At 34.4% G+C, this 22008-nt stretch overlaps 2 protein-coding genes and 1 long non-coding RNA gene across 4 annotated transcripts; all 3 read right to left on the reverse strand.

The window, feature by feature from the left end:
- Positions 1–3719: 3719 nt before the first annotated feature.
- Positions 3720–4249, reverse strand: LOC128283775 (uncharacterized). The gene is made up of 2 exons (XR_008274187.1): positions 4216–4249; positions 3720–4103 (listed from the first exon to the last, which is right to left on the reverse strand). It is a non-coding gene; the product is annotated as an uncharacterized LOC128283775 (long non-coding RNA).
- Positions 4250–4479: 230 nt separating this feature from the next.
- LOC108459865 (protein LITTLE ZIPPER 3) lies at positions 4480–5733 on the reverse strand. Its single transcript, XM_017759261.2, has 2 exons — positions 5160–5733; positions 4480–5066 (listed from the first exon to the last, which is right to left on the reverse strand). Exons 1-2 carry the CDS (start codon positions 5237–5239, stop codon positions 4850–4852), a joined length of 297 nt encoding a protein of 98 aa, XP_017614750.1. The 5' UTR covers positions 5240–5733; the 3' UTR covers positions 4480–4849.
- Positions 5734–15792: 10059 nt separating this feature from the next.
- LOC108460984 (sporulation-specific protein 15) lies at positions 15793–20970 on the reverse strand. 2 transcript variants are annotated; one of them, XM_017760719.2, is made up of 13 exons: positions 20562–20970; positions 20151–20335; positions 19963–20066; positions 19744–19824; positions 19309–19421; positions 19132–19218; positions 18593–18795; positions 18299–18500; positions 18155–18205; positions 17955–18053; positions 17809–17868; positions 17314–17435; positions 15793–17133 (listed from the first exon to the last, which is right to left on the reverse strand). In XM_017760719.2, exons 1-13 carry the CDS (start codon positions 20808–20810, stop codon positions 16023–16025), a joined length of 2667 nt encoding a protein of 888 aa, XP_017616208.1. In that variant the 5' UTR covers positions 20811–20970; the 3' UTR covers positions 15793–16022. The 2 variants fall into 2 exon arrangements, with proteins under 2 accessions (XP_017616208.1, XP_017616207.1); XM_017760718.2 differs by having other exon boundaries at positions 17314–17438.
- Between the last annotated feature and the right edge of the window lie 1038 nt (positions 20971–22008).

Consider the following 22008-nt stretch of genomic DNA (forward strand, 5'->3'; position numbering starts at 1 on the left):
AATAATATTAGTAGGAAACTTGGTGTTACTCGGGTTGAGGATCGTGAAAATACACTATAGGGTTCCTCTCTTTCATAAAAGAGTTACAAGAGGAACTTATGTTTTCTTATTAGACAAGATTAAGAAAAAATAAATAGTCGGGATGCGAAGCTTTTGTCTTTAGCGGGAAAAATAACTTTAGCAAAATCAGTACTCCAAGCAATCCCGAGCTCTTTCATGCAAACAGTTCTTATTCCGGTTAGTACTTGTAATGAAATTGAAAAGACCATTAAGAGCTTTGTTTGGGGCCGGGTTTGTTGATTCTCATAGAAAGGCGGCGCCTCTGGTTAGTTGGGATACATTTTGTCAACCGCGTGATAAGAAGGAGTCTTGAGTTTCGAAAACTACTCAATCAGAACAAAGCGTTTCTTTTAAAGCTTGGTTTTGTTATTATTTCGAAGCAAGATTCTCTTTGGATCCAAATTTTGCGATCAAAATATAAAGTGTATGGTGGCTGCGCCTATTGAGTGTAAAAAGAGATAATTGTAGCTTTGTATGGAGTTTGCTGAGCAAGATTTGGGAAGAACTTATGGAAGCATCTACTGGTATATTGGAGATGGTCAACAAACAAAACTTAGGACCAATAATTGGATAAATTGTAACAACCCGATTTTTAGTGATGTTGGAAAATATAGTTTTGGGACTTCGTTTCTGTAAATTGAATTCGTAAACATTAAATAGAATTATTTACAAAGTTAATATTTTGATGAATTAAAATTTGATTGTAACGACTCGAAAGTCAGTAGTGTCGAAAACGATAGTTTCGGAACCCCAATTACAATCATCGAGTCCGTAAATATTAAATATTTACGAGGTTAATATAAAGTCTAATTGAAATTTGGTTCTCTAATTTTGTTAATTGGATAGTTAATTAATGTACAAGAACTAAATTGTAAAAGTAGTAAAAATTAATCGCTTTGAAATTTTAATTAATTGGAGGACGAAATCAGTAAATAGACCACTTTAAAAGGTCCAAACGGTGTTAGATGTGTGGTGTAATCCACTAAAGTTGTTAATTTAGATTAAGATTAATTTAATTAGGTTAATTAAGATTAATTATATTTTAAACTAAGTATATAAGATAAAAGAAAAAGTAAAACAACTATCTTTTTTTCCATCTTCTTCTTCAACCGTAGCTAAGGGAAGAAAATAAAGGTTTCATGCTTTTCAACTTTAATCATTCAATTGGTAAGTAATTTCAAGTCATTTTCTTGTAATATTTATGTTTTTTATATCTCGGAACTTGATATAGCTAACTCGTATATTAATTTGTAAAACTGTTACCATTTTTGAAAGTTTCCATTGTTGATTCTTGAAGCTTTTAGTACTAAATTATTATATTTTAAGCTTAAAATGAAAAAAAATAGTAATTTGTAAAGTGAAAACTATTAATTTTGAATATAGAGACTAAAGTATAAATATTTTGAAATTGGCATGAAATTTCTATAATTATAGATAATAAAGGGCTGTAAAAGGATGAAATTGAGATCAATTTCAAAATCGAAGCTCAAATTTAAAAGTTATGGTAATTTCAGTTTTAGGGACTAAATTGAATAAAATATAAAATTTTAGGGACATTCAAATAGTAGAATTGAGCTGATATATGCTTATAATAGGACAGAACAAGAGGATTGAAATTGATAAATTGAATTAGTAAATAGATCGAGAATTGAACCAAACCAGGGATAATCGGGAAAAAAGTAAAATTGTTGATTAGTACTTGAAAATTTAGTTTGTTGTTTTGACTAGGTCAATTCATGTGGTATGTTTGTATCAGTTTGTTATGTATTTAAAATTATGATTGTAAATATGTTTAATTGAAATTTGAATTGTTTTCAATTTGGCAGAAGAAGGTGAGATATGAACTAAATTATAAAGAAATGACAAATTGAATGATAAATTGAATACAATGAATTGTGATATGAGATTAAGTAGTTGAATCGAATTAAATTGATATGATTGTGTTGATTTTCGAAATAAAGGGCTAAATTGAATAGAAGTGAAAATAGTATACATTGATGAAATTGTAAAATTGGCTTGATATATGTTATGCTATGTATTAAATGATGCCTTGATTAATAAATTAATGATATTGAAATCGATAAAACGAGGATCGAACTATAAAGAAAATTGATTATTGGCTACCCTATTAACTATTCGGGCGGAGTCGTATATAATTGCATGCCATAGGATAGATAGAGTCAAGGTTATTTCAACTAAGTATTGATGAGTGCTGGACACAACTTTTACTTCGGTTATACCGATAAAACATTAGGTGTCAAACACATTGATAAGCGTTGGGCACAAACTATTTACTTCGGCATTGTCTTATGAGGCACTTAGTGTTTTTTAGGTGGCTGCTAATGATGCCACGTGTCTAAGGTGATTATGAGTACAAGAGTAATGTATTTTATAGCAAAACAATTAACTTTGTGGTAAGATATTGTGTAATTAACTTTACAAAAAATATTAGGCTTCATGCAAGATGTAAGATATTTTGTAACAGAGTAATGTATTTTTAACAAAACAATAAAATTGGAGTGTAAAAAGTATATTAAATTAGTTGTAAGGAATTTTATTTTGTAAATAATAATAATAATTTTAAATGTTACCAAACATATTATCTAATCACTGGAATGCGAAACAGGAATCCTTTACGATTGTTCCTTTAATCTGTTAGCTGGGCTTATAAATGTATGGTCTCTATATAACACAGTTCTTCATCGAAGTTGTAAATATGATTTTATATTCATCTAATGCTTGTGCAAAGTTATGGTTGTTTAATTGCATTATATGCTTGCAATGGAACTTCGTTTTAATTGCATTTGTGATATTTAGGGTTCTTACAATAAAGTGGTTCCTCGTTGCAATAAGACAAGCTTTGTGATACACGCGGTGATGCTGGTTACGAGGAACTAATTAAAACTTGCTCTCAATGCACTATAGAACTCCATTTATAAGATAAAGATGGATTAAGTTTTAAGCAACTACCAATCGTTATCATACAAATAGCATTCGTTATCTTACAAATATCAATATCATGTTTTAGTTCAATAAAACAAGCACAACCCCACAGAGACACAGTAAACCGTGTGAAAATCCCATTTCAACAGTATCAAATAGGTTGCATTTTTGTTTTGATAACAGCCACCGCCACCCAAATAACTTCTCTTACCATGAATGAAACCAACAGTATTGCAAAAGAAAAAGAGACAAGGAATGGAGACTTTCAATAGTTTGTTGAGAGCGTTTTAGTATGTGGTATCCCTTGATTGCCCCGATCCGTAGTTTTGATTTTAACAACAGGTTCTTAATAAACTTTGTACTATTCTAATCAGAGTGTTGTTTTACTGCCTTTAAATATAAGAACTGCATCTTACTTTGTCCCTGTTTGCATTGAAGTAGATGTCAATGTTGGCGATGTTCTTTTGTCTGTTTGTTGCTTTGCAGGAGGACATCGGCAGAAGATATATTAAATCTACGTGATGGAAGTTTTGATCTTGAATCATATTACAGCTCGGTGAATGTGCGAACTGAAAATGGTGCTCAAAGTGTTATTGTTTTGGTGGATTGATTAAGGTTACTGGTAACAGTACTGGAAGCACATTCAACCATGGAAGCTATTCATGCGACTGAACAAGGTATTCAATATATATATATATATTTAATTAAGACCCTAGTTTTGTGTCTCAATTTGGAGATTGCAAATTTTACATTTTCTTTTTATAAAGTACAAATAATAATCTAACAAGCTATTTTAAATTACGACCGACAACAGAAGTTACTGTATATTATGTGCTACAGATATAATTCCACCATTCCTTGTCGTAAATATAGCAAAACCTTGTTAGCAGCAATTAACCCGTTTTGATATGCCACAGGGCCATGACCATCGAGTCCTTTCGGTCCTAAACAATCTAAGGTAATGCAGGCAACAAATTCCTTCTTCTGCTATTGCAATTGTAGTGCAATCCACCCATGGATTTTGTTTCTAACCTCGTGGCGTTCTTTGATCCACTGAGGTGTTAGCTTTGTGTTTTTGTTGGCAGTCATTTGGATCAGCCCTGTGAGTTTAGATACCGTTAATGTAAAAATAAAAAGGTGATAAAATTAAATATTATAACAATATTATAACCTAACATAAAAAGTAAACTAAATTTCAAATCCCATACTTACGGTTCATTGTCTTGAGATGTCCTGCCCCATCGAATATGGGTTTCACGTGGTGGGCTTGAAACCTCTTTACGTTCATTTTTATACTTCATTTGATAACATATCGCTTATATTAGTATAATAAACGAGCAAGGAAGATAAAAACAAAAAGCGAATATTTATTTATTTGCTGACTTGCTCCAGGTTTTGGGCTACAGAATCATGGATTCATGTTTTTTTTTTCTCACCCATAAAATGATTTTATTAAAATTAAGTCTTCGTGTCTGGTTACCTCTTACAAAAATATTCATCCATTCACCAGGAAAATATATAGTGCTCAACAAATTAAATAAGTAAAAATAACATGCATGCAGCTGCTAAACACTACATAACTTATATTCCCATCCTTGATACATCCAATAAAACTCCAAAGTTATTCCAAACCTGATCAGCTGATCCCATTGCAAAACCAACTTCAATTTAAACCCTAAAGATAAACAAGAAAGAAATGAAGAAGCAAGTCCCCCCTGGTCCTTTAATTCCTCCTACAGTCTCCCCATCAGCAGCACATCATCTAGTGTTACACTGTATATATTAATAAAGGTAGTATTTACCCATATCCCATCCCATGCAATCCAGCTAGCTAGCCAGCTATTTTCTAGGTTTTCAAGGACTGATTCTGCGGATGACACAACTTCTTCTGTAGCTGAGCCAACAGGGTTTGGTTCTCCTGGTGAAGAAGAAGTGCTTTCTTCCTCAGCTTCTCGTTCTCTTGTATGATAATCTGATTCTCCATGTACAGTTTCAAGTTTTTTATTTCCATATCTGTTTTAATCCCGACGGCCCCCATCTTCTTTCCCCTTAATCTTCTCAACCTGTAGTACCATTATTTAAGCACCTTGTTAGAAACCAACAGAGATAAAAACAGCAACAACAACAAAAAGACAAAAGAATCTTAATTAACTAACCTGTTGAGCCTTGGAACAAGAACGTTATGTCTTAGCTTGGACTGACGTTTTCGGCAGCATGAAGAAGAGTTAACCAACATGTTTAATAATGAGAATGGAAAAAAAAAAAAAAACTCAAGGGAAGGGTTTCGTTTAGAGAGTTGGGACTTGGGAGAAGATTATTTGTGTGATCCAAGTAGGGAGAAAAAACCAAGTGTTATATAGCTGGGAAATCGTGTTTGTATCTGAAATTGTAAAAAAAGAAAAAGAGAAAAAAAAAAGAAAAACAGAGAGAGAAAGAGAGGCTTTTCATGGTAATGATGACACAAGGACTCATGATTACAAAGGAGCAGCAATAGAAGAAAGAATGCAGAGAGAAGGTCAGGGCAAGAAGGAAGGGTGGGAGAAAAAAGGGCTTCTCTCTTATCTTTTGTATGGATGGCCTTTATGGATTGCAAGTACCATTATTATTTAATATGATCGAGTGTGTAAAAGACTTAAGCCAAAGGGTGTAGGCTGAGTTGGGGCACACAGAAAATGACTATTCCTTCTCCATCTTCATTCACTTTTTTGAATTTTAGAACTTTCCCCTTCCGTTTCTCAACTGTTAGGCCCCTTCTCTTTACCTTATAAGTCCAAATTTCAATATATTATATTACGTTGACGCGCTGTAATGAATCAAACAAGTGGGTGCAAGTAGTTGATGCTATCATTGCTGTAGAAAATTAACTAGAAATCCAGGGTTCATATTAACATCAAAAGAAGGAAAAGTTAAATATAAGGTGGAATTTGGGAAAGGGAAGAACTTTTGATGAGCCCTTAGCCCCTTACGTTCACCTGTTTACAAAATCAAGAAATAAAACTCCCTTTTGTTTCATGTGACATTGGGAGGCAGATTTATTTGACAACCCAAAATGGGTGACATTAGAGGGGAGTCTTCCGACCAACAAATCCTTCATTTTTTTAATTAATTAATAAGCTGGTTAGGAATCCATGCACCATCACCCATAACTTCACTGGAGAATTAATTAAAAGTCGTATAAAGAAAAACCGCGAAGTTTGGTGAAAAGCAGAACCAACACCATGTTTTTTTAATTATCAAAGAAATCCTTTACGTCTTGGACTGGGCAAGGGTTTGAATCAAATCCAAATGCTGTTAATTTTCACCCTCATTATTATGCTTTGTCAAACACTAATCTTTTATTATTGTGCTAACGCTTTTCGTTACGCGTTTCTAATATTTTGTTGTTGTTTTTATTAACTAAAGACTTAGATTAGTAAATTTGAATTTTATTACGAATGGGGAGGAATTTTCAAACGTAAAATGTGAACTATGATTTAATTCAAAAGTGGGAAGGGAAAGAAAGGGATGGATACACCTGGCACTTCCGTATTTTACTTTGTGTTCCACTATTATAATCCTATTTTACTTTACATTTTATTTGGGATAAAATATGTCCAATATTCTAATTTTAGTTTTTATTTTTAAATTTTAAAATTAGGTCTAATTGTTAATACATTTATTTTATTTTTAAAATTTATTGATATGAACTTTTGAAGTATAAAAAAAATTATTTACTTAGTAGGACTAAAAGAATTATAACTAAAAATTATAATTGTAATCAACGTGAATGTAATAAAAAATAATAGATTAATCTCCAAATTTCAAAGACATATTCTAACCTATTATTTATTTATTCAAATTATATAATATTTTGTGTTTAATGAGGTTAGGTTTTCTTTTGTCCATTTCCTTTCTTTCATGTATTATAGTATTCAATCAGATTAGGTTCTTCTTCTAATGGATGAAAAAGTATATATATATATTAGTGAATCTCTAAATGGGATGATAATAGTTGATACTATCTTATCAGAACCTTTTAAAATAAATTAAAGTATAAACTACTTTGCTTTTACCTTAAAAATTAAATTTTAATAAAATAAAAATATGTCATTCACTGATAATACATGCATTAAATGTATAAACTATGTTTGTATTATATAAATGTTAGTGTATAAGGTAAGTTAGGTTGTTAGCAGTCATTTATACAATCTGGTATATTGTTAGTAGAATTGGTTAGCAGCAGTTGACACTTACTCATGTATATAAGTTTGATTTCTGTACAAATTCAATCAAGAAATCAATAATAGAATATTCAGCCATTCCTCATTATATATTTCTTTTCTATTTTCCTATACTTACTAACATGGTATTAGTCGCCTGAGCTCCTATTGCTTCTTCTCGCTGCTAACTCATGGTTCATTCCGCTGATTTTACCGCTGCTAATCGTGGCAATCCTTCTTTTTCCAGATCGCGCTTAATTCAGACGTTCCCTCTTCATGATACAATAAAGTTAGATGATGGTGCAAAAGGGTATGAATTGCTCGGTTTCTCGAAGGGACCTTACCTGTGCCATCCCATTTCATCTCCTCTCCAGATGGAGTTTTGACTCCAAATCCTGATGCCTCGTTATATGTTCAGCAAGATAAGCTTATTGCCTCTTGGTTATTATCAACTATTAGTTTTTCTCTGTTGTCCTCTTTTACAAATGCGAAATCGACGTGTGAGGTGTGGAATACTGCGAATCGCCTATTCGCCGCTGCCATTAGAGCGAAGTTGTCCTGCATAAAACATAACCTCCACTCGATCAAAAAATGGACGATGTCAGTGAATGAATATGTTATGAAAATACAAAACACCTACGCTTTGCTCGAGGCATCTGGATTTGCGGTACCAATGACAGAGAAGGTGGAAATCATTCTTGTCGGCCTCTCATTGGACTATGATACCGTTCTCACATTAGCCTCATTCTCGATTGAACCGCTTCCTCTTTAGAAGCTCATCCATGTGCTCCTCAATTTTGAGAATAGACAAGTCCGTGCGATTCATGAAGGGCCGTTCCATGCGAATCTGGTGACGGTCACTCTAATGGCACCGATGACTGACTCAGTAAGCGGTGGTCGTTCTTCCTTTTCGGCTCGTGGGCGTGGATTTCGTACTCCACTTTAGTGTCAAATATGTGGCCGCTATGGACATTTGGCGCAAATATGTTACTATCAATTTGTTCGTGACTACGACGATCCTTCTGCTCCTTCTCCAACCATGGCCCCGGTGTTTTCTGGTCACGCGGGTCAAGGATCACGCGATAGTGGTGTTGGTGAGTCTAACTGGTGCACATCAGTGCATGGTGGTCTGACTTTTTTCGCTAGCTCTGGGCCGTACATTGGACCCATGGTGGCAGCCCCGGTGGAGTCTATCTATGGCGCTGCGTGGGGAGGGCAGCCTCATAATTTTTCTTTCTCAAACCTATCAGCTACTAAGGTTATGAAACCCTTCTTTAATTCTCAAGGTGACGCTGGTCAATTGGATGGGATTTTTGGTGATGATGTGGGAAAGCATATTAATCAAGTTGACCCCCAATATGGTGTCCACTTGTAGCATGATTTGGGCACCCAATTTCAGCGTAATTTGCCGCGTGATTTGGGTCTCCAAAATGGGCTAAATATTGGTCCCAACATGCCATCTAGTAGGCCAATTACTCAAGACCGTGAGTAAGGGCCATATAATAGGCCAGCTCTTTAAGCCCCTAATGTGGGCCAAAATGTTAGGCCCACTGTTAACTTTGTTGGGATTAAGACAAGTAGAAATTTTTCTTTTCAAAATACTAGAACTGGTGTGTTATGGCAGACTAAACCGATAGCCCGTTTTCATAATGTTAATGCCTCGCCATGCGTCGGGATACCTCGTCTTCCAGGCTTTCACGCCTCTGATTTTTTAACCACCTCCGGGTCCAATATCAATACGACTCAATATGGTTCTAATTTTGTTAATGAAAATTCTTATATTCCTATGCCTGTAAGGATCTCCTCTTGTTGTCTTGATTTAGGGGCTATGCATCATGTATGCCGGGAAACTACTGCTTTGCATGAGTCCACGCCATACTTAAGTACATCTCCTCTTTTCATGGGCTATGGGACCCTTATAAAAATATTGTGTGTTGGAAATTCTATTTTACCTACGAAGAGTAAGATACTTCATCTGTCTAATGTTCTGTGCGTTCCAAATATATGGAAGAATCTGCTATTTGTTTCTCAGTTTGCAAGTGACAATAATGTATTTTTTGAATTTCATCCATCTTATTGTGTTGTTAAGGACATCTTGACTAAAGAAATTTTATTACGGGGCTACACTCATGACGGGCTCTATTATTTTTCCCTGGTCTTACCTGATTCTTCTATTGCAGCTCCATCTATTCATAACACTAAACTACAAGCTCGTAATGATGGTAATGATATTTTCGCCTTATGGCACCAATGACTTGGTCATCCGTCTGCCTCGACTATTAAAATTATTCTTGATAAGTACAAAGTTGTCTCAAATAAACTGTGTCTTGATAACATTTGTATTGCATGTCAAAAGGGCAAATCTCATAAACTATCTTTTTCAAACTCGTCTACTGAATATAAGGATATTTTTTATTTAGTTACATCTAACTTATGCGGACCGGCATCAGTTGTATGTGGCACTAATCTGTATTATGTTTCGTTTATTGACATGTGAAGTCAGTTTACGTGAGTGTATCTAATTAAGCGTAAGTCTCAGGCAGTCGACTGTTTCCTTCAGTTTCAAAATATGGTCAAGACACAGTTTGGGAAGGATATTAAAAGCTTTCAAAGTGATTGAGGAGGTGAATATCGTGCATTCACATCTGTTCTGGCTAACCTTGGGATTCTACATCGTCTACCCTGCCCACATACATCTGAGTAGAATGGAATTGCTGAGCTAAAACATAGACACATTGTTGAGATCAATCTCACTCTCTTAGCCTATGCCAGTCAACCCATGGACTATTGGGGTTATGCTTTTTGTAGTGCCGTTCATCTCATAAGTCATTTACCTACTCCTATTCTGAAAGGTCAGTCTCCCTATTAGGTTTTTTATGGTCGTAAGCCTACCTATGATCACTTACGGGTGTTTGACTGCTGTTGTTTTCCATATTTAATACCGTTCGCGAGCCACAAGTTGGGGTTTCATTCTCATTCTTGTACATTCTTGGGGTATAGTTCCCAACATAAAGGTTATCACTATCTCACACTAGATGGTAAAGTAATTGTTTCTAGTCATGTTATTTTTTATGAAAGACGCTTCTTGTTTTCCTCATGTACTGTGGGCAATGTGATCTCTAGTCCATGTGTCTTCACATATGTTCCTCTTGATCATTCTACTACCCCTCAACATTTTTCCACAGTCAAGAGTCCTACTATTATTTCCTCATCTACTCCTCATAATAGTTATATGCTCTATATAACAAGAGATTCGTTGGCTGAGTTGGGGGTTGCTCATGAAGAGTTCTGGCCCTTAACTTAGACAAATGAGAATAGTCCATCTGCTCCAGACTTATCCCTTCAACTTCAACGTCTGCTCCACTGAGGAATACTTATACCATGATTACTCAGCTCAAGACTGGGATTTTTAAACCTAAGGCACTATCTGTTGAAGCTGTTGATTATGAGCCACGCATAATTGAGGAAGCTCTTGCTGATCCAGCATGGAAACTAGCAGTCCAAGTTGAATTTGATGCCCTCATGGCCAACTCCATTTGGGAACTTATTTCTCTTCTTTATGGACGTAAGGTAATAGGGTGTAAGTGGCTTTTCAAAGTAAAGAAAAATCCTGATGGGACTATTGCTCTGGGTAAAGCTAGGTTGGTAGCAAAGAGGTGTTCGCAAGTTCCTGATTATGATTTCAAGGAAACGTTCATTCCAGTGGTCAAGCCTGCTACTATTCGAACCATACTCTCAATTGTTGTCTCTCATGGTTGGCAGATTTGTCAGGTCGATATCAACAATGCCTTCTTAAATGGTGATTTCACTGACGAAGTGTTCATGTAATAACCTCTTGGTTAAGTTCAGTTTGGTCTAAACGGTGAACAATTGGTGTGTCGTCTAACAAAGGCACTATACGAGTTGCGTCAAGCTCCTCGCGTCTGGTTTGATAAATTTAAGAGGTTTATTATTTCTACTGGGTTTCTCGTATCCAAATCTGATGCGTCTTTATTTATTCTTGTAATAACCGAATCCATCATCTATGTTCTAGTCTATGTGGATGATATTATTATTACGGGGAGTATGGCTAATAGTATAACTAGTTTTATTCAGCTATTATTTAAAGATATGGGGGACCTTTATTACTTATTAGGTGTTGAAGTCACCCATCCTCCACTAGAAGTCTTCATTTGTGCCAGCGCAAGTACATCAAGGATCTGCTTAACAGAAGTTCTTTGACTAATGCAGAAAGTGTCCACACACCAATGATCAGTTCGTCAGCCCTGTCTAAAGATAAGGGCGATCGTCTTGCTAATCCTATAGAATATCGAAGTCTTGCTGGTACGCTTCAATATGTGGTTCAAACCCGACCTGATATTACTTATGTTGTAAATTGTGTGTGTCAGTTCATGCATGCACCTACTTCAGTACATTTGATGGCCGTAAAATGAATTTTACGGTATTTATGTGGGACCATAAATCATGGGTGGATTTTTCGTTCATCCGACCGACTATCTCTCATTGGTTATGCTGATACCAACTGGGGATTGGATTTTGATGATCGCAGATCTACAACTGAGTATTGTGTGTAAGTAACAAGTTGTTTCTCGGTCAACAGCAGAGGCTGAGTATCGCAGTCTAGTTGCGGCCACCAGTGATGTTACGTGGTTAGTCTCTTTCCTAATGAAACTACAGATATCGTTGGCCGATGTGCCTACTATTTGGTGTGATAATTCTGGTGCAATAGTAGTTGCTGCAAATCCGGCCTTACACTCCAAGTTCATGTTTGAACTTAATCTGTTTTTTGTTCGCGAAAAGGTCACTCAAGGTTCACTTGTTGTCGAAGAAGTACTAGGGTCTGACCAGGTCGCCAACATTTTCACAAATCCCCTGTCTGTCTCTTTGTTTACTCGGTTTCAAAATTTGCTTCGGGTTTTACCTGTTGAGAAGTTGAGTGAATGTTAGTGTATAAGGTAAGTTAGGTTGTTAGCAATCAGTCATACAATCTGGTATATTGTTAGTAGAATTGGTTAGCAGCAGTCGACACTTACTCATGTATATAAGTCTAGTTTCTGTACAGATTCAATCAAGAAATCAATAATAGAATATTCAGTCATTCCTCATTTTATATTTCTTTTCTGTTTTCCTATACTTACTAACAATAAATAAAAGAAAGCATTTCAAGTAAAATTTATATCAATATCACTCATACTAATGAAAAACTTTTATTTTAATAATAAATTAGTTTGTATACTCATGAGATGTATGAGTACTTGTTCATGTCTATTTAATACAACATGTTATTTTATTGTTATTTTTAAATAATTTACATTGCTTTGAATTGATAAATTAAGATAAGATATAATCTTAAATCTCTAAATGCAAATAATACATAAAATTTTATAAAATCAAACCAATCATGCTAAATACAACAATAATATTTCAAAACTCATATAAAATAAAAATATGATTAAATGGATAAAAAATTAAAATGAATGCTATTAGATTTAATTTAGGACTTATAACTAAAGTATAAGCTTGATATAATTTGAAGGACCTCTTATGAAAATACCCCAAAAAATATGAAACCCTAGTTTAAATCTTTGAGGGAGCTCTAATTTTTTCTCCTCCCCGTCTCATTTTTACATAGTTATCTTTCTCTTCACCTATCTTCTTATTTGCATTCCTTCAAAAATACATTATAAATGAAGAACCTGTCAAAAAACGAAATCCAAATATTCAAATATTCTTTTATGCTCTCATTATATTAGGATATTAAGAAAATTCATTTTTAATGGAGCACATCAAAATCTTGAAAGGATAATCCTTTAATTTATTTGGTTTTCTAAAATCATATATATAAATTGAAAAACATCTCATCAAATGCTGTGTCGAAAATAGAAAATTTGTTTTTGACATATTTTAAGGACTCACAATGCAGTCATCGGTCATATAATAAAGGTTATAGTGTCAAGATTTACTGAGATTCAAGTTTTTGAGTTTCCACCCCATTCCGTGCGGGACTTAATTCAAGATAATTATTTTAGATGTTCAAAGGTAAATTAACCTATTTATTAGTTTCGCTCAAGGCTATCTTTATTATATCGAAAAAAATGCACAATACTTGAATTTTTTTGTCAATAAAAATATTTTACTTTTGTTGTTTGAAATTTACTACTTTTATAATAGGAATATATTTTTTATATTTTTTATGTTTATTGATTTCTAAATTGATTGCATGCATGGTTTATTTTAGGGTGAGTATTTGGTATAGTGGTATTGTATTTTTTTATTCCACAAGCAACTTTAAATTTTTTACATGAGTCTCTTTTTTTTTAAATATTTTATTATACTTCTATAGACTCTATTTGTGAGTTTAAAACTAGTTAATCTGTATACTAAATAATTTTCTTTATTTTTATGTGTTTTTAAAAATAATTTTACACTTATCTTAAAATGTCTAGTTTTAAAAACTTTAATTTTAAACAACATATAATAACTTGATTTTTTCTTAAAATTATTTTTCCTAATAAAAATTTTGAAATCTATGAAATTTATTTAAGTATTTTAAAAAATTATTTACAATATTACCAATATTTTATATAAACATTATATATAAAACTGTAATTCAAGAAAAAATACTAATATATTGAAATGTTTATTGCAGACAACCTATTCATGTCCTAAAGGCATCTCTTCTTTTCTTGGTAGTAATGGTAAAATTTAATGTTTCCTTTGTTTAAGAAAACTTGTATTGTTAAGAAGGTAAAATGATTATGAAATATTATCATGGTGATTTTGGATTATCAAATTAATTGATTCTAAATCATCAAATTATTTTTCAATATTATACATATGGAAATTTTTATAATAACAAATGGTAAATTTTTAAATGTGGCACTTAGGAAATGTTTTCTTTTATTGTAACATCAAATTGCTATATTATATATATAGATAGAAAGATACATCTAATCTTACTCTATGTGTAATAATTTCTAATTTAATAAATAAATTAATTTAATTTGTGAGTATTTATATTTGAAAAATATTCAATCTCATATAAAATAATTTTAAAAAACCAGTACACGACAATACAAGTGTGGATACGGTAATAATTCTCTTGCGGTGAAGGGAATTTATCACCTTGGGCTTCCCCAGCCCACAAATGAGTGGGACTAATATCACAAGTCTTTACACATTTCTTTTTAGTCTTTAATATTTCTTGCCTTGAAAACAATGATGAGGACATAGATTTGGAGGCTACTGTCAATAATTTTTGTGAAATGTTAAAAAAAAAAAAAAAAAAAGAGAGCCTTGTAATAGATTGGAAGTGTAGTAAATGAAAAAAAAAAAGAATGAAAAACAAAAATGGAAAAAAAAAAAAAACCTCATCATGCTATTTTGAATATAGATGGATAGGAAATTGATGGGAAGTAAGACCATCGCACTAATATAGCTTACCTTTACTCATTTCTTATATTATTACGTAAGTTATTGGGATTTTATTTGAACATAAAATATAAATATTTATATATTCGTATTTAAATAAATATGGAGCACAAGTATTTTAAAAAGAAATAATAGGAGAAGTAACATAAATTAGTATCACCAAATAATGAAACACACTAGTAGTAGTAGTAGTAGTAGTAGTACTAGTAGTAGTATCATGTGCAATGGAATTATATTAAGGCAGTAGTCAACAATGAAATGAATCTCTAGTGGGCATTTGGAAACGAGCTAATTGCCCTATATTTGGATTGTATCTTTGGGATTGGAATATATAAAAGAATGATTGAATGTTCAATAGTTGTCGTTCTATATACCTTTTAAGCTATTCTCCTAGACTGGGGGTTGGAAATGGAGAAGAAATTATTGAGAGTGATGAGAGCAACTTTTATGGATGATGAGTTCACATGCAACCATTGATAATGACGAGTGATCAACGGTGGAGCAGCTACTACTTCACAACCCTCAACCATGTCCATGTGGTCCAAATCACCATACCCACACCCATACTCTATAAATTTCAAATTACTAATCTATCACTCTCCCTTACGGAATGCAGCTGTCCCTAATATTTCCTCCTCCTTTTTCTTGATTTTCTTTTTATCATCATTAAACCTAAAAAATCTGCAATTATAGCTTCTTTGAATATTCAAAATTTTGGATCAATTTATAGCAAGTTATATTATATTACAATTTTAGTCTACATAATCAGAAACTTGGAGCCTGACTTTAAAGTAAAACCCAAACAAATCATGGGCCTCATAGCTCCCTCCAGCCTCTGCCACGCATATCTTCTTTCTTTTCTTTTTCTAATTGAATAAAGTGGGAAATTTTTCAATTTTTTTGCCTAGATGGCTGGTTGGCCAACTCATTGTTGTCTCTGACTTTTGACGTCTGAATTAGTTACAAGTTACTAGAAAGAGATGGAAATGGCGTGAAAATCCACACACATTTGACTTTTGCATTCTCTCATTCCCCATAAAGGGTTGAAGAAAAAAAAAAAAACCCTAAAACCTTAATTCATAAGTAAACCAGTGTAGTTCAACCATCAATTCCATCCGAGAAATCTAAAATGTGCAAACTGAAAAGTAGGCACAGCAAGTTTGGCAAGAGATCAGGCATATATGAAGGATCCTTACAGTGAGTAATACTACTATAACTCTCGAACCATGCATACCTATTAAATCTTTAATTATTAGGAATTGAGTTGATCAATGTACGCACTTTTGGTATGCATCTTTAAGCGTTAAATAATGTACAAGAAACTGAATGCATATGAACTGGAAACTGAAAAGGAGATGAACAAGGTTTCATACTATAAGGGCATGCCTGCTACCCAACGAAATCTTCACTTGTAGTTTCATCATCGTCATCCATTTTATCATTATGCTTTTGATCCATATCAGCCTGATCACTTCCCTCTGTTTCTGCATCTGATATTGATCCAGACTTAGCAGCTACTCTGTAGTTATTATGATCACCATCCTCGCTGTCAGCGCAATCTTCAGTACCTGAGTCAGAAGTAGCAGCACCCACAAATTGCTCTTTCAAATCAGGAGCAACAATTCCAATCATCTCACTCAATGCTTGACGTTCATCATTACGCGTGGAAGTAGTAGCCTCGGAAGATGGTCTACTTTGATTCTCACCTACCATAGCACGATTCTTATCGTTGTCTCTAGATTTAGGTAAGACATTTTCTCCATGGACGGAAGGATTAGTACCGTTGGCCTGCCTCTCAAAACCTTTTGAAGCTAAAAGTTCTGTTGTCATGGTTGTGCCTCCACCTTCTTTGTCTTCTGTGGATTTTTGAGTCTCGTGTGGTTTATTCAACTGAGATTGTACTGAAGTATCTAGGCAAGTTGTTTGAACCCGTTCATCACTTTCATGTGCATTAGTTTCATAATCAAACTGCATTGTATCTCCGCCTAAAGTTCCACACCTGTTCAAATCTATATTCGGTTCAACCCCAATTCCAAAGCTTTCAGTTTCAAGGACTAGTTCGGTACCAATGGGATCTCCTTCCAGAATAGGTGTTGTACCAACACCATCAACGTCAAAACCAAAGATGCCTTTAACAGAACGATCAGCACTTGTAAATTCTGCCTCCTGTGTATTTTCGCCAACATCTTGACTTCTCATACCGCAGTCATGCTTCTCAGTAACACTGGCCTCATCACTAGAAATATTAACCCTCTGAGCTGAAGTAGTGGAGCCTTCCCTCATGGTACTATTTTCACGATGGCCAGTAGGAGCCTTTTCTCTAACTCTGGTTCCATTTACATTCTGGTACTGTACGTTAAGGTCAATATCAACCGATGTGTTCTCATAATTTTCCTCATCTTCCAGAGTTCTCTGCATTGTCTTCAGTTGTTCTTGCTGCTTTGCAAACAGTATGGAGATTTCCTCAGTTGTAGAATAAAATGCTCGTAGCTGTGTTTCTCTGGGGAGCAACCACAAAAATATCACCATCCTCAATTCATAAAATTCCTAGGTATTGATGGCAGCCAATGTTAATACCAAAGGCCACAATGTACAAAAGGATAGAACCTTGCTCAGCAAAATGCTTACACCAATACTGCAACTAAAAATCAAACAATAGCTATTGTCACAGAAGTCATACCGAAGCATAATTCTTTCCCTGGCACCTTTTAGCCTCCTCCTCTCATAATCAAGATCTCGCATTGTAGCATTTATTTCAAGCTCAAGGGCCGAAACTTTAGCCCATGCTTCTTCTCGGCCTGCCTGCTACCAACCGCAAAGGAAACATCAGCTTAACAATAGACTAACTTCATAATGATGAAGAACAGAGGTTTGCTGTACCCAGATTGATTCATCTATTTATCTGATAAACGCCAATCTAGGTACGACTGAAGAAATCAATTGTAGTGTGTTCAGATAAAAAATACTCATAACACAACATTCATTTTCTTTTTTATGCTTTCAAAAGCTGCAGGTACTACCCAGATTTACATGCAGATTAATGAAAGCGATAGCAAGTTATCAACAAAATCAATAAATAATTGAAATCTTGTATGGCAGAAAGAGAGTTCAAACAGTTGAAATAAAAAAGTATAACATCAAAGTGAAGTAAAAGGCAAATGATATAAAATTATACCTTTTCAGTCTCAAGTTCTTTCCTCAATCCTTTTATTTCATGTTCAAGTTCTTCCACTTTCTGCTCAAATGCACATTAAATGTCAGATAAGGAATCTATTTGTATATGCTTGACTATATAAGCAAGCACAAGAAAAACACGTTTACTTTTCTTGTATTTGCAGAGGTCTTTTGTTCTTCGCAAACTTGGGTTTCTAGTTGGCGAACTTTATTATCAGAATCGACCAATTTCTGCCTAGTGTCTTCCTGCAGAAGATAGGGAAATAAGGAACAAAAATTTCAGAGATTATGTAGAAAACTGGTATCATGTGTTTAACTTCAAAATCAGATGGCCCTGCAGACAATACCAGTTTGGACACCAGATCTTCCACTTGAGCTGAGCTTTTTCTCAGTGATCCCTAAGAATGGAGATGCATAACAATTCATTTCTCAATTCTCTAGAAATAAATTACACATCAAAACCGAAGCAAGCACAGGAAAATTATTCGGACCTCAAGCTTATTAATTACTTCCTTTTTCTCTGTTTCTCGTTTTAAATAAACATCTGATAGTCGTTGCAGTTCCTCTTGAGCCTCAAACTGAGCTCTTTGCACCGCTGCTTTTAAATCAGCAGTAGCTTTTTCTCGTTCTTCTCGTCTCTGGTCCCACTCTTCATCTAACTGAACCTTAAGTTCAGCTATAGATGCCTTCTGACTAAAAGTATAAAATTAGGACATTATATCTTGTTCTTGTCTTCTTTTTGGTGCCATAAATTGGCAATGGTTAATAAAGCCTTCATTTCTTACCTCTTAATCCTTTCGTTTGCTTCAGTACATGACTGGAGGGAAGCACTAAGTCTTTCATTAAGGTCTTCTATAGCATGCTTTTGTTCAGCTGATATCCGATTGACCTCTACAAGCTCCTTTTGCTTACCATCTAACAAAATTTGCAATTCTTTGATCTGATCAAGGTATGACATCGCAACTGATTCTTTTATCTCTTTGATTTCCTTCAGAAATAGATAACTGTATATCTCAATTCTTAATCACCAAGGATGAAAAAAGTAACCAGTTAAAAGCAAGAAATAGTAACATACAGTACAAAAAATGGCATAAAATTAGAAAGAGACCCATGAAATATCATTGACACCATGTTGTACATTATTTTTCTCTTCTGGGAAAGTAATAGCCAGGTAAAATCAAAGTGGAATGCATGAATTTGAATTAAGTCAAACAGGAACCACAGTATCCAGTAACATAGACACTTGGCTAAACCAACTCAATGAACCCAAACATAGACATAAATCAGAAAGAATGAAAGGTCATAATTCATCAGAAGAGCATACATTTTCATGACGCTCAACGGTTGCACGATTCTCATTACGCAATGTATCTATTGTAAGCACCTGATCTTCCAATTGCTTTCTCAGTTCCTGCATTCATCAGTTCTCAGGATTATTTATAATGTGACATAAATTAATTGTTTGAACAATCATTAGACCCATGAAACTAAAATAGGATACCCTGTTTGACCGCTGAAGACTCCGAAAATCATCAAGAGATATAGGACCCTCAGGAGCACCAATGCCAATACCTTTTAATCTTTTGTTTTCACAGGTAAGCTCATCTGCACAGTCTGGGATGACCAGTAAAACATTTGAAGTTTATTAGGGGCAAACGCTTTTCATAGTAATGCTTCAGTATATTTATCCTCAAGAAGACAGGACAACCATATAAAAGGAAGAAAACGAGTCTAAAACAAGCTATTAATATTGTTATCAATAACAGCATTAGACTTACAGATTTACACATGGGCCTGTTAATTGTTTCGTTGTTGTTTGAAAACTTAAAGATAGTCATGGCATTTATTTCTCACTAAGTTTATATCAATTTTATGGAAATTTTAAAGAAAATAAAGAGTTGCTAAAAATAAAGGCATGAGCTTTTCATATATATACCAGCTTTTCTTTTTGCACATGCACCTTCTGCTGGGTGCATAGAGGTAAGAACTTCTCGATATACAAACGCAAAAGCAAGTTCTGTAAACAGGAAGACGGTTACTTTCCAAGGCATTATAAGCTTCAAATATCTTTTGAAATGAAAGAAACAAAGAACAATCACATGCTAGTTATCTGAATAAAAGAAAAGGCGGTGAACGATACAGATATTAGTATTACCATGTTGTGGAGGGGCAGAAAATGAAATGATGTCTCCATGTTGGACTTTAAATTCAGGACTATTCTTTCTCAATCTCTCCCAATTAAGATACGTCCCATTTGTGCTAAAAAAAAAAAAAAAGATAGATAAAAGAATCAGAATTTAGAAATACTTAAAACCAATAAGAAATCATGGACAGCACATTAACCTTGTATCTTTCAAGAAAACGGATGTATAACAGTTGGGGGCATGCTGTGTATCTTCATTGGTCACTCTCTTCCTATATATTTTGCAATGTACCGCGCTAACGGAATTTGAATCAATTCGGAAACTTATTTCCTTTACTGATCGACCAATGCAGTGCTCATCCGCAGTCAAAAGCATATTCATACCCTAGAAAAATGATCTCCTCATTAGCCTTTTACTTGTACATTACGATTTCTGTCTGATCGTTTCTTTCATTTTTTTTTTCCAATCCCTTTCCTTTCAGTTTAACCAGTCAGGCAATTGAAGCCTTATAATGTAAATAAAAGTTGTGGAAAAATGGGAAATTTGACAACCAAAATAAAATTGAGAAGACAGGGAGAGAGAGGGTTTAGGGTTTAAAAAAGAGGGAAACCTGCTGGCGTTTGCGGGCATTGTTAGAAATAGCGGTGAGAACGCCCCAAACGTTGGGATCGTTGGTTGGGAGAGGATGAGAGGAGATGTTGGCGGCGGCTGAGACTATTAACTCTTTGGTACTCAACGACAACTTAGAAGGCGGAGAGACATCGTTTTGCTTGGGCTGGGACACAATGTCCTTGGAGTTTGGACTTGGCTTTGAAGGAATTGGTGTCTCTGGTTTTTCTTCATCTTCCTTTGTGGCCATTGATGAAAGCAGAGTGCGAAGTAAAATAGAAAAAGAAAAATACGGGGATTTTGAAGCCCTAACTGCCTTGTATCAGTGGTACACGGGTTGGTCGCTGTTGCGTTAATTTTTGTGTTCAACAATCAATTGTAGCCATTATTTCTTTTGATAAACGGCTTAAATAATTAATTACTATTTGATCCTTAGTTGATTTCCGGTTTTTATCCAATGAGAAACATCCACTTGGTCAGCTCATCTTATTGTCAAAATAACAAAACTACGTCTTTTGCTAGTCAGTAAAAAAATATTTATTTTTTAATATACCAAAAACAATTTTCTTTTTAAAAAAAATATAACAAATAATAAAATTTTAGTGTTGTTTAGAAATTGGAATCTCTCAAAAAGCAACAGGTTGCATCAGGTAGAAGGAATAGTATTTGGTTTTAGACAGATTTCAAATTTCAGCTTTTATTAGTGGACTTGAGTTTGGATCTTAATTTCGATACATGGTTTGATGTGCAAGACATGACTTCCAGGTTGTGGGCCGAGACCTGAGTTTGGATCTTAATTTCGATATCGTCGTTATGGACAGATTTAACATTTACCATAGGGGGTGGCTGTTATCTCCTGATAAACGTTTAAATGGCAATCCATGCTGACTGTCTTCCCAAACATCAGTCATGCCAATACATGATTACAATAGTTATGGTATTGCCATCATATCGGTCAGTCCAGAAGCCGTAGGCCTCTTTGAGCAGTTATGACTTACCGAAGCCACCCACTGTGGCGTTTTGGGAAGCACGATTTTTCATTTGAAATAAATTGGCAACTAGAGAAGTTGGGAAGCATCAAAAAAAAAAAAGGAGCATGGGCAATTCGTAGTGCAGCATTTCAAGATTTTGATCCCACATCGAAATTTTGAAAGAGAATAAAAAGGTTTGGGCCGGAACAGGAAGGACCACCCACTGTCACAACTTAAGCTTTGCCTTGCCTACTGCTACAACTACAAGCACTTTCCGCTTGTTGTAACCACCCACAATCTCTTCACATGCGCTCACACTCAATTCCTGCCATTCATGCGCTTCTGTTTCGTACTTCCCAACACTCAATTCCTCTTTTTCTTGTATAAATCTTTAATTTATGATTAATAAATTGTAATCAACAAAAACAAACGTTTAACAAAGCTCTCAACCACATAAATTAGATAAGCAAAGCCCTC

The sequence above is a fragment of the Gossypium arboreum genome, chromosome 11, assembly GCF_025698485.1.
Source record: "Gossypium arboreum isolate Shixiya-1 chromosome 11, ASM2569848v2, whole genome shotgun sequence".
NCBI lineage: Eukaryota > Viridiplantae > Streptophyta > Magnoliopsida > Malvales > Malvaceae > Gossypium > Gossypium arboreum.